The following is a 17,957-nucleotide window of genomic DNA, read 5'->3' as shown; positions in this document are numbered from 1 at the left end:
CTGATTTTTTTTACTACTTGTCTTTAAACCTTCATACTAGCTTTTTAAAGTGACTGATTCAATTCCTTTACTATATATTCTCCTTCACCAGTGATTTTTTTTCCTTTCATATATTTTCTTATTTTTAGTTGTGATCTTTCCTTTTCCCCTTAAAGATAACCCTTTAATATTTCTTGTAAGGCCAGTTTATTGGTGATGAACTCCTTTCGTTTTTGCTTGTCTGAAAAACTCCTTATCTCCCCTTCAAGTCTGAATGATAACCTTGTCAGGTACAGTGTTCTTGACTGTAAGTTTTTATCCTCTCAGCACTTTAAATACATCATGGCACTCCTATCTGGCCCACAAAGTTTCTGCTTTAAAATTAGCTGATAGGCTTATGTGGTTTCGCTTGTATATGATTAGCTGTTTTTCTCTTGCTGTCTTTAAAATTCTCTTTTATTCTTAAATTTCTGCCATTTTAATTATGAGGTATCTTGGTATGGGTCTCTTTGGGTTCATCTTGTTTAGGATCTCTATGCTTCCTGTACCTGGGTGTCTGTTTCCTTCCCTAGGTACGGATGATTTCCACCGTTATTTCTTCAAATAAGTTTTCTGTCCCTTTCTCTCTTCTCCTTCTGGGACCCCTACAATATAAATATTAGTATGGTTGATGTTTCACAGAGGTCCCTTAAACTCTCATTTTTAAAAATTCTTCCTTCTTGTTGCTATTCTTATGGGGTGATTTCTACTATTTTATCTACCAGATTACTTATCCCTTCTGTATCATCTCATCTGCTTCTGATTCCCTCTAGTGTATTCTTTATTTCAGTTACTGTATTGAGTTCTGATTCTTTCTTACATTTTCTAAGTCTTTGTTAAAGTTCTCACTGAGTTCCTCCAATCGTTCCCTGAGTTTGGTGAGCACGCTTATGACTGTTTCTTTGAACTCTTCTATCAGGTAAACTACTTATCTGTTTCATTAGCGTTTATTTTTTTCTGGGGTTTTATTTTGTTATTTTGTTTGGACCATATTCCTCTATCTCGTTACTTTGATCTTCTTTTGTGTTTCTATAAATTAGGTGAAACAGCTACCTCCCCTGATCTTGAAGAAGAGGCCTTGTGTGGGAACATTCCCTGTGTAGACTACTTGTGCCTAGAGACTTTGCCAGGCCAGATGGGGCTGCAGTGGGCACCAGTTGGGGTTAATCCCTGGGGACCACTATGCCCGAGGCTGCCTTGGTGGGACCACAGAACCTGGAGGAGGGCCCAGTCCAGAGGTAGCCCCCTGGGAAGTACTGCACCCAAGGCTGCCTTAGGAGGATAGCTGGAGCTGGAGAGGACCTGGTCCAGGGGCAGTCCCTGAAGAGTGCTGGGCCATAGGCTGCCTTGATGAGGCGGCTGGAGCTGGAGCAGATATGGGGCAGGAGGAGTCTGGGGAGGGAACTCCAAACAATAGTGATCACCACTGCCTCCTACCCAGGCAAGGGCTCCAACAGTTCCCTGTCATTTTGGCAGAAACTCTAGGGTTAGGAAACATTTCCTTTACATATACTGTAGGTGCCTTTAAAGTTTTTTCACTGTGTCCCAGGGTGAGTGTGTCTGCATTTGGATCCCTCAGCAATCCATCTCCCTACTGTAGATCACTGCGAAAGAGGAGGGGTTCCCATGGATACCATGTCTCTGACTTTCCTACCAGTTTCTATGTGGTTCTTCTATTGGCAGCACCAGTTCATTCAGCCCCCAGATCTTCTTCAAGAGAAAATGCATTGTGTTTAGGTGTAGATCACTGTGCTCAGGGCAGGAGGTGAGCATAGGGTCTTCCTGTGCCGTAACCTATCCAAGTCCACTCTCTGTTTGTTTTCAAATATAATGCTCACTGATAAAGCTTACTCTGAAAACACAGGCATACCTCAGAGATGTTGCAGGTTTGGTTCCAGACCATCACAATAAAGCGAATTATCACAATAAAGCGAGTCACACAAATTTTTTGGTTTCCCACTACATATAAAAGTCAGGTCTACACTATTCTGTAGTCTATTAAGTGTACAATAGCATTATGTCTTAAAAAACAATGTATATACCTTAATTTAAAAATACTTTATTACTAAACAAATGCTTGCATCGTCTCACTGAAGCAAGTCATAATCTTTTTGCTGGTGGAGGGTCTTGCCTCCATGCTGATGGCTGCTGACTGGTCAGGGTGGTGGCTGCTGATGACTGGGGTGGCTGTGGCAATTTCTTAACATAAGACAACAATGAAGTTTGCTGAATCGATAATGGCTCTTCCTTTCATGAACGATCTGTCTGTAGCATGCAATGCTGTGTGACAGCATTTTACCCACAGTAGAATTTCTTTCAAAATGGGAGTCAATCTTCTCACACCCTGCAATGGATTTATCAACTAAGTTTATGAAATGTTCTAAATCCTCTGTTGTCATTTCCACCATCTTCACAGCATTTTCGCCAGGAGCAGATTCCATCTCAAGAAACCACTCTCTTTGCTCATCCATAAGAAGCAACTCTTCATCCATTAAAGTTTTATCATGAGATTGCAGCAATTCAGTCACATCTTCAGGCTCTTCTAATTCTAGTTCTCTTGCTATTTCCACCACATCAGCAGTGACTTCCTACCCTGAAGACTTGAACCCCTCAAAGTCATCCATGAGGGTTGGAATTCACTTCTTCCCAACTCCTGTTAATGTTGATATTTTGACCTCTTCCCATGAATCATGAATGTTCTTAATGATACCTAGAATGGTGAATCCTTTCCATGAGGTTTTCAATTGACTCTTCCCAGATCCATCAGTGGAATCACTGTCTATGGAAGCTATAGCCTTACAAAGTGTACTTCTTAAATAATAAGACTTGAGAGTTGAAATGACTCCTTGATCCATAGGCTGCAGAATGGATGTTGTGTTAGCAGGCTTGAAAACAACATTAATCTCGTTTTACATCTCCATCAGAGCTCTTGGGTGACCAAGAGCAGTAATATTTTAGAATTACTGTCAATGAGCAGAAATATTTTGAAAGGAATCTTTTTTTTTTTCTGACCAGTCGGTCTCAACAGTGAGCTTAAAACACTCAGTAAACCATGCTGTAAACAGATGTGAGGCCATCCAGGCTTTGTTGTTCCATTTATAGAGCACAGGCAGAGAAGATTTAGCATAATTCTTAAGGGCCCTGGGATTTTCCAAATGGTAAATGAGCAGTGGCTTCAACTTGAAGTCACCAACTACATTAGCTCCTAATAAGAGACTTAGCCTGTTCTTTGAAGCTTCAAAGCTAGGCATCGACTTCTCTCCAGCTATGAAAGCCCTAGATGGCATCTTCTTCCAATAGAAGGCTGTTTTGTCTACACTGAAAACCTGTTGTTTAGTGTAGCCACCTTCATGAAATACCTTAGCTAGATTCCTCTGGATGACGTGCTGCAGCTTCTACATCACCACATGCTGCTTCACCTTGCACTTTTATGTTATGGAGATGGCTTCTTTCCTTAAACCTCATGGAACCAACCTCCATTAGCTTCAAACTTTTCTTCTGCAGCTTCCCCACCTCTCTCAGCCTTCATACAACTGAAGAGAGCTAAGCCTTACTCTGGATTAGGCTTTGGCTTACGAGAATGTTGTGGTTGGTTTGATCTTCTATCCAGACCACAACAACTTTCTCCATTATCAGAAATAAGGCTGTTTCACTTTCTTATCATTTGTGTGTTCACTGGAATAGCACTTTTAATTTCCTTCAAGAACTTTTCCTTTGAATTCACAACTTGGCTAACTGTTCGGCAAAGAGGCCTAGTTTTGGCCTATCTTGGCTTTTGACATGCCTTCTTCACTAAGCTTAATCATTTCTAGCTTTTGATTTAAAGTGAGAGACAAGCAAGTCTTCCTTTCACTTGAATACTTAGAGGCCACTGTAGTGCTATTAATTGGCCTGATTTCAATACTGTGTGTCTTAGGGGATAGGGAGGCCTGAGGAGAGGGAGAAAGACAAGGGAAAGGCCAGTCGGTGGATCAGTCAGAACCCACACAACACAAAATTTATCAATTAAGTTGCCTGTCTAACATGGGTGTAGTTCATGGCTCCCCAAAACAATTACAATAGTAACATCAAATATGACTGATCACAGATCACCATAACAAACATAATAATAACAAAAAAGTTTCAAATACTGTGAGAATTACAAAATGTGGCACACAGATATGGAGTGAACAATTGCTGTTGGAAAAATGGTGCTGATAGACTTGCTTAACACAGGGTTGCCAGAAACCTTCAATTTGTGAAAAACACAGTATCTATGAAGTGCAATAAAACAAGGTATGCTTATGCTGAAATAATAAATCAAATATTTTGAAGTAGTTAATATACAGTCATTTCCTCATCATAAGATGTCCTAATACGATACTAAACTAAAACACAGAGATGTGGATGCTGTAAGGTAAACGTAAATGACTTATTCAAGGTGTTGCTTCTCAAAAAGTTCAGAAAGCTACCGCAAAAGAATTAAGCATAAACTCTTTGAAGTGAAAGTGAAGTATGCAGTGAAAATCATAGCTCAGTTATAGCCATCTACTTATTTAATATCCATTTCAATTTCCAGGTGCAACATTTTGGCTCTCTAATACTTCCTATTTAGGTTTTCTTACATTTACTATAAGAAAGTGATTTGCAAGGGGAATTCCCTGGCGATCCAGCGGTTAGGACTCGGAGCTTTCACTGCCGGGTCCCAGGCTGGATCTCTGGTCAGGGAACTAAGATCCCACAAGCCACGCAGCACAGCGAAAAAAAAAAAAAAAAAAAAAAAAGAAAAAGTGATTTATTTTTAACACTTACATAGTACCAGGTATATATGATCATGTATTATGATCTACTCAGCCTTATATAGAGTTAATCTAGATGTAAAGAACAAAAATAGATTTTTATCATCTATTTGTTCTAGAAAATGTTTCTGATCAACTATACATGTAGATAGCTACAATAAATAAAAATATATCCATCTATGAATGACTTCTATTTGACTGCACAGAGCTAAAATGAAACAAACACAATAGAAAAGTAGGCAAAGTTTGTCATTTGGAACCCACAGCCTTCCCTGTCTGCTTTTAAGTTCATAACATGTAGCAACCTACTCTCTTCTCCAGTTCTTTTCAAATTTTTTCATATTATGGCATATATGGAAAGCAATAGTACTTACAATAGCACACCAGGAAAACTGGAAGATGCTATTCATTTCTGAAGGTGACCCAGCTGCATAAGACCCCATCTACAGTTCCAAGTGATGAACACATCAATATCTCAGCATACTTTTATGTAATCCATTTAGAGCACAGTATGAGACACACTGGTTAGTCTACTCTCTCTTTTCTCTTAACCATAAGTTATGAGAAAAAATTAAGAATATTTTAAGAAAATCATTCCCAGGAACACATAAACTTTAAGCTATTTATTTCTAATTACGAGATGAGAGACTGAGGAGAACTTAAGTGAAAATGCAGGTCAGGAGACCAGGGGAGGAGATAACAGGAGCTTCCCACTACCTTAAATTAAACTATAACCATTCCTTTACTATTCTTAGAAAAGCATACTTTAAATCTAGTTGGAAGATGAATGCTGATAATAAACTGCCTTTATGGGGTAACAGGAGAGAAAAACAAGAAAAGAAATTTTGTAGTTTAAGTTTTACTATTCCCCTGATTTCTTAGAGAAGTAAGCCAGGGTCTGTGGTTAGGCTGCCATCTGTCTATTTCAAGGAGATACTGAAGAGAGAAATGTTTATCAAGGAATCACCAAATTTGTTCAGCTGCAGGCCTGAGACCAGCTAAGCTTGTCTGTGCACAGGATCATTCACCTAGCTGGCATTCACATCTCTTCTCAGATGGTCTCTACTGCTTTGCTCCATGATTCCCAAATGCCACATATTTAGAGTTACTTACACTGTTCTGTTTTCAGATATTTGATATTTCAAATATTCAGATATCTGTTCCCAGCACTGGAGTTCCTAAACACCCAGTCAGGCTGCACTAGGAGTATACAGAGCCTGAACACTAAACCTTCAAATGTAGATATGAGTAAAGATAACTTTAGCCATTGGGAAGTTCAATGGAAGACTTTCACTGAGTATACACTCATGCACAAGAGAAAGAAAGAAAGAGAAAGCGAAACATATGACAAACTGTACCTGACACAGGGGAAACCTAGAGACAATAAATATAGATTATGAAGAATTAAAAAGGAAAAAGACTAAACCAATGAAACTAGTTTTACTGTATAAAATGAATTGTAATCATAGTTTATCATCTGAAATGCTTCCACTTATTTATATAGTAGTTAAGTGAAATTACCCTGGTGGGTTTGAAATGGGCTATATCTAGGTCTGAATCCCACTTCTACCAATCATTTATAAAAATAAAGATAACAGCATTGCGAGGCTGCTCAAGAATTAAGTTAGCTAACACATGGAGTGAAAATAATACAGAGTTTAGGCATATACATGTAAATAAATGTTAGTTTTTCTTTTTTCCCTTCCTCTTAAATACCAGAGAGAGCACAATGGCTTGCTTGTAATTCAACATTCATCAAATATTTGTTATTACTTGTATCTGATTATCCTAGATGCTTACCAACTGAGGAAAGATATTCCTTTGAGCCAACCAGTGAGGATAATTAATAACTGAAAAAAGCACTGACATTACAATGACATGATATTTTCTAAATCAATGTTCCATGATAAACATAACATTTATCAGACTCACTTTCTTCCAGCTTTAAAGAAACTGAGGGATTGTTTCCTGTTTCATCCACATTTCCTTCACCACCTCCTCGAGATCTTGAATTCCAGACTTTAATCACTTCAACATCATTGTCACTGCCACTTCCACTTGAGCTACTATCTTTTTTCCCCTTTTTCCCCTTTGTTTTCTTCTTTCTAAAAAAAAAGAACAAATTCAAAGTATTAGGAAAACACAGGAAAGATACAAGTGCCAATTATTAGAGGATGATCAGCAAGTAGGGATTTTAAACATGTCAACACAGGGCACAAAAAGTATTCAATTTACTTTGTATAATCATCAGAGCTTAAACTCATGGAGGTTTCTTCAGAATCTGAAGCTATAAATTCATCCATACTGTCTTCATCAAAATATCCCTAGAGAAAAAAAAAAGATGAATGTTTTAAGAATTTATATCAATTTATACTGGAAATTATAATAATGTTTATTTCATTTAAGGATAAGTTAATTGTTATGAGATAAGGAAGAACTGAAGAACTATCATAGATTAGAAAAAATAAAGGAGACGTCACAGATATGAATAATAAACAAAATGTGAAGTCTTGGATTGAATCAAGGAAAAGAAAAAGGATGTAAGTACAAAAACTGATGAAATCCAATTAACGTCTATTGTTTAGTTAATAGTACTAACCCAATGTTAATTTCTTAATTTTGACCATTTTACTATGGTTATGCAAGATGTTAATCTATGACAAAGGAGGCAAGAATATACAATGGAGAAAAGACAGCCTCTTCAATAAGTAGTGCTGGGAAAACTGTACAGATACATGTAAAAGAATGAAATTACAACACTCTCTAACACCATACACAAAAGATAAACTCAAAATGGATTAAAGACTTAAGTGTAAGGCCAGATACTATAAAAATTCTTAGAGGAAAACCTAGGCAGAACACTCTGACATAAATCACAGCAAGATCTTCTTTGACCCACCTCCTACAGTAATGAAAATAAAAACAAAAATAAACAAATGAGATCTAATGAACTTAAAACCTTTTGCACAGCACAGGAAACCATACACGAAACAGAAAGACAATCCACAAAATGGGAGAAAATATTTGCAAACGAAGAGACTGACAAGGGATTAATCCCCAAAATATACAAACAGCTCATGCAGCTCAATATCAAAAAAACAAACAAACCAATCAAAAAATGCATGGAAAAAAAAAAAAGCATGGAAGATCTAAATAGACATTTCTCCAAAGAACACATACAGATGGTCAAAAGGCACATGAATATATGTTCAACATCACTAATTATTAGATAAATGCAAATCGAAACTACAGTGAGGTATCGCCTCACACTAGTCAGAATGGCCATCATCAAAAAATCTACAAACAATAAAGACTGAAGAGGGTGTGGAGAAAAGGGAACCCCCTTCTACACTGTTGGTGGGAATGTAAACTGGTACAGCCACTATGGAGAACAGTATGGAGGTTCCTTAAAAAACTAAAAATAGAGCTACCATATGAGCCAGCAATCCCACTCCTGGGTATATACCTGAAGAAAACCATAATTCAAAAAGATACATGCATCCCAATGTTTACTGCAGCCCTATTTACAATAGCCAGGACATGGAAGCAACCTAAATGTCCATCGACAGACGAATGGAAAAAGAAGATGTGACACATATATACAATGGAATATTACTCAGCCATAAAGAAGAATGAAACAATGCCATTTGCAGCAACCTGGACGGACCTAGATTGTCATACTGAGTAAAGTAAGTTAGAGGACATATATCACATGATATCACTTATATGTGGAATCTAAAAACAGGGTACAAATGAACTTATTTACAAAACAGAAATAGAGTTACAGATATAGAAAACAATCTTATGGTTACCATGGGGAAGGGTGGGGAGGGATAAATTGGGAGATTGGGATTGACATATACACACTACTATATATAAAACAGATAGCTAATAAGGACTTGCTGCATAGCACAGGGAACTCTACTCAGTACTCTGTAATGACCTATATGGTAAAAGAATCTAAAAAAGAGTGGATATCTGTATACATATAACTGATTCATTTTGCTGTACACCTGAAACTAATACAACAGTGTAAATCAGCTATATTTCAATAAAATCTTTAAAAAAGATTAACATTTAACACTCCTTCCATAATCACAATGCATTCAAACATATAGTAATTAACTAGAAATAAAATAAGTTGAATTACTGTACCAAAAAGAAAAAAATTTTTGAATATACAGTACGTCTATACAGATCAACCTTTTTCCTAAAGTTATTCTGCTTCCGACAGATACCTTTTGATCAACTTTAGGTTAGTTGATTTACCTTATTTTCTTTGCTAATGTAGTCCAGCTGCAAACACCAAGGATGAGTCCAGATTCTACTTAACATCTGAAAATCTTGGAAAAGTTTTGCACCTGCCTTTCCTCTTCCACCTTCACTGCTATTACCTACACCTGATCAAAAGAAAAAAAGAGTTAATGTTAAGACATAAGAATTCTCTAATTCATCCAAGGTGTTTCTAAATTAGGGCCTTAACTTTATCTGTGCCTCGGACTCCTTTGCCCATGTAGAGAATCTTATAGGCCCTCTTTCTCAGAAAATTTCAAAACATATAAAATAAATAGGATAACAAAAGAAACCCATTATACAGAAATTATCAAGATGTTTAAAAACAAACTTTTGATATAGTGGTATGTGTACCTTATTAATGCATTAAATAACAAACTACAGCAGTAATTTTAACAACTGCCTGAAATTCTGAAGCATTGATAAAGGTAAATTTGAGATATCGGTAATGACAATAATATATAGAAATATTTCTGATTTCTATTGGTAACAAAGTCACAATTAACACTAATACTACTTTGGTTTGTTGCCTATATTAATAATTGGAAAAATGCTGTATTTTTGATAGAGGTTAGTGAAAACGTAATTTTTTTCTTATTCAAGTTTTTCTTATTCAGGTCCTAGATTCTAACCATAGACCTAGATGACAAACTTCTGCTTTAGATAAAGCCACTCTCTGTATACAGTATTTTAGCAACTCTCTCCAATTATTCTTACACCAAAAAAACTACTTCTAAAACTTATATTTTTCCTGTTGAAAAAAATAGATTTCTTTTGCCCAGAGTAATTTCAACAAAATTATATTTTTCATATGAAAATGAAGTGAAAATTAAATGAATGCACATTTCATTAATATGACAAAATCATCAAGAGGGTAAAACAGAATAACAAAGCTGACTTTTTTTTTTACTAAATTTATTTTTGGCTGTATTGGGTCTCCGTTGCTGCGCACGGGCTTTCTCTAGTTGCAGCAAGCGGGGCCTACTCTTCATTGCAGTGCACAGGCTTCCATTGTGGCAGCTTCTCTTGTTGTGGAGAATGGGCTCTAGGCGCACGGGCTCCAATAGCTGTGGTACGTAGGCTCAGTAGTTGTGGCTCACGGGGTCTAGAGCGCAGGCTCAGTAGTTGTGGCACATGGGCTTAGTTGCTCCGTGGCATGCTGGACCTTCCCTGACCAGGGCTCAAACCCGTGTCCCCTGCATTGGCAGGTGGATTCTTAACCACTGCACCACCAGGGAAGCCCAAAGCTGACTTCTTTAAAAAACAGCATTTAAGCAATAACATTTTTCTGTCCACAGTTTTAAAAGATGTAAATTCACTGATAATTAATGTCTTGTCTCCATGAGGGACAAGAGTATATTCAGTAATGATATGAAATATGAATAAAAATGCATAAAAGCCTGATACTGATTATTTTGCCTGATAGAGGTATTTCCACTGTGTATGACAGAAATCATTGCTGTGAAAATGAGGCATCTAATTACTTGATATACAACTGTTCATAGCATTCCTTATAATTCTTTTATTTCTGTAAGGTCAGTAGTAATGCTCTTTCATTCTTGATTTTAGTTATTTGTATCTGCTCTATTTATTACTTTGTAAGTACAACTAAAGAGTTATCAATTATCTTGATTATTTCAAAAAACCAACTTTTGGTTTCAATAATTTTCTCTACTGTTTTCCTTTTCTCCTTTATACTTATTTCTGATTAGTCTTCATTATCTCCTTCCTTCTTGCTTTGGGTTCAGTTTGCTCTTATTTTAGTTTCTTAAGGTAGAAAGTTAGTTATAAATTTGAGATCTTCTTTCTTGATATAGGCATTTACAGCCATAAACTTCCCTGGAAGCATTGCTTTACCTGCATCCCCTATTTTAGTATCTTATGTTTTCATTTTCATTTACCTCTAAATGTTTTCTAATTTCCTTTGTGATTTCTTCTTTTGACTCACTGGTTACTTAAGAGCATGTTATTTACACGTATTTGTGAATTTTCTCACTTTCCTTCAGTTATTGGTTTTTAATTTCATTCTAATGTGGTTAAAGAAAATATTTTGTGTGGATTTTATCCTTTTATATTAAATGAGGCTTGTGTTATGCTCTAAAATATGGTCTATCTTGGAGAATGTTCCATGTGCACTCGAGAGGAATGTGTATTCTGCTCCTATTGGACAGACTGTTCTACAGATGCCAGTTAGGCCTAGTTGATTCATAAGTGTTTTTCAAGTCTTCTATTTCCTTGCTGATCTTCTGCCTAGCTGTTCTATCCATTATTGAAAGCCTTATGAGTTTTTTAAATTAATGTGAAGAAATGAGAGATTTCAAAAAAAAGTAAGCTAAACAACTACCATTTATTCTCCAAGAAAGGCTGATTAAAAAGTCAATTTTTATTTTGGTGGGTGGGAACTACTCTTGTATATACCATAAATATCTTCTATTATAAAAAAATTTCATAAGACTTTTAAGCCTAACTGGCTAGTGTAGAATGTTAAAGGGGAAAAACTGAAGTCTCCTCTACCTACAGTACTGATATGTGTTAGAGTTGTTATTCTTTGTGAGGAATGGAAACCACATAAAAAGAATATATTAATAAGTTAGCCAAATAAACATCCACAGAAAAATGTTCTCTATACAAAAGAGAATTGACAATTATTATTGAATCATTCTATCCTAAAAAAAAATGTTTTGACGCCAAATGGCTTTATTTGGAAATACAAGCACAAAAAAGGGCAAGTAAATATATAATGACAAGTGAGTCTTCCTTTCACTTGAACACTTAAGAAGCTGAGGTATGCCTGTATCTTGTTCTGGCTTTGATTTACATTTCCCTGATGGCCAATCATACTGAGCATCAGTTAGAGCAGTGATACTCAAGCAGAGGGTACATCAAAATCACCTAGAGGGCTTATAAAAATGCAGCTGCCTGAGCCCTACTCCAGAACCACTGACTCAACCTCTAATGTGTGGCACTTAGACCCATTCATTTTTAGAGACAAAAGGATATTACTGTTCTCTATTTCTAAGAGTGCAGTTCAGTGGCATTAAGTATAACTGAAATGTTGTGCAACCATCAGCACTCTCCATTTCTAAGACTTTTTTCCATCATCCTAAACAGAAACTCTGTATCCATTAAATGAATCTGACTATTCCAGTCACCTCTAAGTGTAATCACACAGGATTTGTCCTTTTGTGTCTGGCTTATTTCATTTAACATGATGTCTTCAGGATCCGTTCATGTCAGGATTTCTTTCTAGACTGTAATATTCCATTGTTTGCATATATCATATTTTGTTCATCTATTCATTACTTGATGAAGACTTGGATTGCTTCCATCTTTTTGGCTATTATGAAATAATGCTATGTAAACATGAATGGGTAAGTATCTATTAGAGTTCTTGCTTTCAATTATTTTGAAAGTGGAATTCTACCTAGAAGTGGAATTGCTGGATCATATGGTAACTCTCTGTTTAACTCTTTGAGGAACTGCCACACTACTTTCTCCACAGGAGCTGTACCATTTTATATTCCTAGCAGCAATGCACCAGGGTTCTAGTTTTTCCTTATCATTGCCAACACTTATTATCTTTCTTTATCTGATAGTCATCCTATTGGGTGTGAAGTGGTATCTCTTGGTTTCAATTTACATTTCCTGAATAACTAATGATGATGTAGAGCATCTTTTAATGTGCTTATCAGTCATTTGTATATCTTTTTTGGAGAAATGTCTATTGAAAACTTTGCCCATTTTTGAATTGGCTTGTTTGGTTTTTCGTTGTTGTTGTTAGGTTGTAAGAGTTCTTTATATATTCTGGATATTATCCCCCTTTTAGGAAAGTGACTTACAAATATTTTCTTCCAATTTGTGGACTGTCTTTTTATGTGCTCCATTTTTGCATTCCTTAAGACAGTGTATGGATTTTAATACTGATTTAAGCTTAAAATCAGGCTGTTTGAAAACTAAGTATTCACACTTGTAAAACCTAAAGTTGTTTACTGAAGGCAGAGGCTTACATGTAAATATAAACTTCTGACACTTGATGGTAAAAAGGAAGACTGTAGGATTGTACTTTTTAGAGAACAAAGGAAAATTAAGAGGATGTTAATTTTCTTGAAATTCATTAAATTTAGCCTCTCATGACTTTAATTCTGTAAATATTAAATATATTATAAATTATCACTACTAAAATTAACATCAAATTGTTGCTAGTATCAAAAGCAAAATTTATGTGAACTTTTAAAAGCCAAGTCAAATATAAAAAGAGTCAAATATAGAAACAAAAGAATTTCTGGAATATGTAACAGAAAAAATACCAAACATTTTAAATGCAAGTGAGATAGGTGAATGACATTTTGGGAGAAACACTTTGATGGTTTGTAGTGAGAATCAAGATACAGTAACCTTTAATATAATCCATTTAGCCTTTTATGGACGTTTTTTTAAGGGGGCTATTAACTCAGGTTAACTTTAAGGAAAATAAAACATCACATTTAGCAGGGGGAAAACCCAAGACATTCTCATGACTGAAAGATTCATGGCATCAGATAATAATTTAGCAATTATACCTGAGTTTAGAAGCGTTGGCAATTAGTACTTTAGATATATACTCCTATCAAGTGAAGTCACAAAGAATGAGGTCCCTTTAATTCTTAAATACTGCATTGCTCTCAAAAAGAGTACATTTTAATATCTATATATGAGCTATTAACATTTTGCTGTTGGTTATTAGAGACAACTGATTCTTTAATAATTGAAAACATCTAGTACATTCCTCACAATAAAACAAAATTTCAAATGGAGAAAATATTAAATGACCAAATTTAGTACCCTTTATTACTCAGAGATTAATGAAAGATAGGTCTGATAATCCCTCTCTTTCTCTCTCTCATTGGAATTTCTACATTTGGTTACTTAATCATGTCTGCAATTTTTGTCATTCAAAACAGAATGGTACTGATACAATAAATCTAATAGCTTATGATTACTATACAAATGAAACTGTATGCCTTGCTGGAAATGATCTCCTTCCAAAAGTCAGTCAGAAAATTGTTTTTATAATACAGCAAAACAACATTTCTATAAAATACAAACATTCAAATCCTGTTTTCCCCAAAGCAGAACAACTGTTGAGGACTATCATCATTATTCTACTTTCTAAAATGCACTGCTGTCACAAAGAGTATTACTTTAACTATTGATAGGATAGGAAGTATCATTCTAATATGTGTGTATACACCTCCACCCTCCATTATTTTTTGATCAACTATTGTATCCACAATGGCTGAAGGGTGCCTTCTAACCTGTAGCTCCTAAATAAATCTGGCACATCACCTGAGGAAAGGTACCAGAATAAAGTGACTAACAAGTAAAAAAAAATCACTCCAGACCAAACAGAAACTAAAGTTTTGCTCTCTGAACAGTGACAACCTTGGGCACACAGACACACACAAACACACAAGTTTACTGATGATGAAACAATATCTGTTCATTGTATTTTTAAAAAGCATATAGAAAATAGTACAAAATAAAGTTCTGCATAATGTCATCACCCAGAAAATAACCTATTATTAACATTTTTGTGTATTTTAGGCATTTGTGCATATTTTTACTGTAACATTGGGACATAATGTGTGCGCTGCTTTGTATTTTGCCTTTTTTTCCCTTCAAACTTTGTCAATTTGATACCTAAGAAATGATTTCATAAATTTGATTTACAGGTTTTTTATTATTAATGTGGTTGGATATTTTTTAATAATACACCGGAATTTTATTTATCTTGGATATTAGTTTTTTTAATTAGAAATATTTTGTGCTTTTACAATATAAACATACCCATTTTATGCAAATGCAAAATTGCAAAAGAACAACTGACATGGTGAAATTATCAAGACAGCATTCTTCAGAAAAAGAATGCTTTAAGAGAGAAAACAATAAGCTAAGTGTATTTGTTACCTGTCAAGTGATCTAAGTAGTACTGATAGAGTTTGCACTGAATAGGAGTCATTCTCACAGCTAACACGTATTCATGTTTTGGAGGCAAGAACTTTGTTAATGCTGTATAATCTTTCCTCTGCAATTAATAAAAAGAGAATGAAAATTAGTTAAATATATGACAGTAACTAACTGTTCTAAGAATTATCATTGCTTGCAACTAAAAAAATGTACATAAATAAATAGGTACCAGACATATAAGAAAACATTTACTTAAACATATTTACCCTCTTTAATCACACAATGATCCCATATAATTGTAGTTAATGTATTTCATGTGACTATACAATATGACGCACTGGTAAAAAGATACTGCAACACACCAGGCAGGTTTTAAATTGAAGTGGCCATATTACCAAGTGAGCAATTTAGGTTTTCAAATGGTCTCCTCTATATAGAAAAAAAGAAAAGAAAAAAAGGTGGGGAGGGGATATAGTAGGTAGTGCTAGCAAAAAGACTTGCTTTAATCATACAGTAAAACCGTTGAATCAAAGTTTGATGCAGTCTGGGTTATCCTTTGGGTAAGATGTGCCAACATGCCAGAGGATAACACATAATGTCAGGGGGAATGTTTGCCCAACTGAGAAAACAAGCCAAGTATAGGCACTCTTGAAACCATTTAACATAGGAACAGGAAAGAAAGAACACTAATGTGCTAGATACAAATGACTACCTAAACAAGAAAAACGCTGCCTAAGTAGCAGCAGTAATACAGAAATACAGTACCTGCTAGTACCTCTGGCTAACCTGAACAAACAGGATGATTTCACCTTACGTAATGGTAGTATATTCAGTCAAAATGATAGCCTGTCTCATCTGTTACATCTTTTTTGCTACCATTAATATCTAGTGTCTTAAGAAAAATACAGAACTAAGATAAAATGCAGACTGACCAACTGGTCAGTCTCTACATACTTATCTACTCATTTTAACAAAGGTTTACTGAAGATCCGTGTGTAAACAACACTATTAGCCCATTAAGGTTACTGTATGTACTTGGAATTAATAAAACTGTTTCTTCAGGATTACATTAATATGGCTTCACTCATAATTCATAATTGCCTTTCCTAAAACCATTTCAAACAAATGAGGCTTGGAATACTATACTATAGAATTAGGTGAGCACAGAAATTTCTTAATCATAATAGCTGTGTTCCTTTTACATACTCCCTATCTTAAGGATGAGAAAATCTAAACATGAACATATTAACACATGAAGTTATACACCCAGCAAATGAATTAATCAATTATGTTCTAAACCTCTCAAGGCAATTTTTTTAAAGTTCAATGCTGCATAAACTTTGGAAGAGACTGCAAAGAGATTTAACTATAAAACTATTGATACATGCTGAAAGGAGAAAGAAAACACAAAGTTTGAATTCAGAAAACATTTTGAGATTGCAATATACCAAAGTAACAATATTTTATTACTGTGGAATGTACTTGTACCTGAACACATCCAGCTAACATTTCATAGAGAATGTGAGCACGTTTTTTCATTACTCTGACATCTACCATGGTAGAATCTGCACACTGACCATTTTGGATTGGATTTATAAATCGATTCCTGAACTCCTTAATGGATCCAAGCAAATTTTCTTTGATAAAGTTAACCATGCAATGATCTAAGAAAGAAGATATTAGTTCATTAACAACAGTAATGGCTAAAAGAACTGAGAACAATTCTCTGATAAAATGCTCGTGTCTAAAAGGCATGCCATGGAAGCATTACAATTAAGCTACAAAGAAAGAACACCAAACTGAGTGTAGACTAATACTGGTTATCAGTATGATTTAGAACTGGATTACCTAAATCAGATGAGAAACTCAAAACCCATCCCAAAATTCTAGACATGAATGTTTAAGAAAACACCAAAGAACATTTTATTTGAACTCACTAGTCTTTTTAATAGATACTGAGTATAAAACAACTGCTCTATAATTCTAACCATGATTTTATGGTCAGCAAGGGAATCTCGTGAAAAAAACATAGATACTGAATCAAAATAATAAAATCAGGTAATAAACTACTATATCAAATTTTGTATTAACTGATTTAGTTCCAGAAATCCTTAACAGAGTAATCAGTTGCCCTATACTATACAGGACCACAATGTGAAACAGGGCAACAGTCTATAAATGGGGCAACAGAAAAGGGGGAAACTGGAACAGACAAAAATAAAGATAAAATATAGATACATATTATAGATAAATATAAACAAGGACAAAGTGAGACAATAACCAGTATTACGAATAATAAAACAGAAAACAGTAACTATAAATACACCAAAAGAATATAAATAACATAAAAATAACAAAAAGCTATTAGAACAGATTACAATGGGAAATTTCAATTTGTTATTTGCTGAGTAACTCATGTTCCCTCTTTAGTGTCATCACACACATATGAAAATAAGGGAAATTCACAAGTCACTTCCCTGGGTTCACATCATCTATCCTCAGCCTCAGCAAACTGTATCCTGACATCAATTCAACATAGCTCTCCTCCAATCTCCACCTTCCTAAAACTTTCATGCTTAGCATTTCTTTTCAATTTCCTATCAGTACCTCCTCCAAAACTGGATATATTTTATTACAATAGCTCCTGAATAGTCACAAATGCATTTGTATTTTTTAAGCAATCATTAAGACTTCTGATACCTTGCATATACTTTAAATTTTATATTTGTATTTGAACACTCATAATGGCACACCTCTTGATTGTGGTTTACCATTTATATTTATAAAACATTCCACTTGATGGGCTTCCCTGGTGGTGCAGTGGTTGAGAGTCCGCCTGCCAATGCAGGGGACATGGGTTCGTGCCCCGGTCCGGGAGGATCCCACATGCCGTGGAGCAGCTGGGCCCGTGAGCTATGGCCA

At 35.2% G+C, this 17,957-nt stretch overlaps 1 protein-coding gene across 1 annotated transcript in view; it reads right to left on the bottom strand.

The window, feature by feature from the left end:
* The window catches only part of ATRX (ATRX chromatin remodeler), a 256,836-nt gene that overhangs the window by 75,601 nt on the left and 163,278 nt on the right, over positions 1–17,957 (bottom strand). The window contains exons 23-27 of the mRNA XM_060137872.1: positions 16,524–16,699; positions 15,036–15,153; positions 9,066–9,196; positions 7,032–7,120; positions 6,729–6,901 (exon numbers count right to left, since the gene is read on the bottom strand). Coding sequence (XP_059993855.1) covers positions 6,729–6,901; positions 7,032–7,120; positions 9,066–9,196; positions 15,036–15,153; positions 16,524–16,699 — 687 coding nt within the window. The remainder of the gene's footprint in view (positions 1–6,728; positions 6,902–7,031; positions 7,121–9,065; positions 9,197–15,035; positions 15,154–16,523; positions 16,700–17,957) is intronic.

Source organism: Lagenorhynchus albirostris, chromosome X (assembly GCF_949774975.1).
Source record: "Lagenorhynchus albirostris chromosome X, mLagAlb1.1, whole genome shotgun sequence".
NCBI lineage: Eukaryota > Metazoa > Chordata > Mammalia > Artiodactyla > Delphinidae > Lagenorhynchus > Lagenorhynchus albirostris.
Note: the sequence above shows the minus strand (reverse complement) of the source record. Positions and strands in the feature narration are given on the sequence as shown.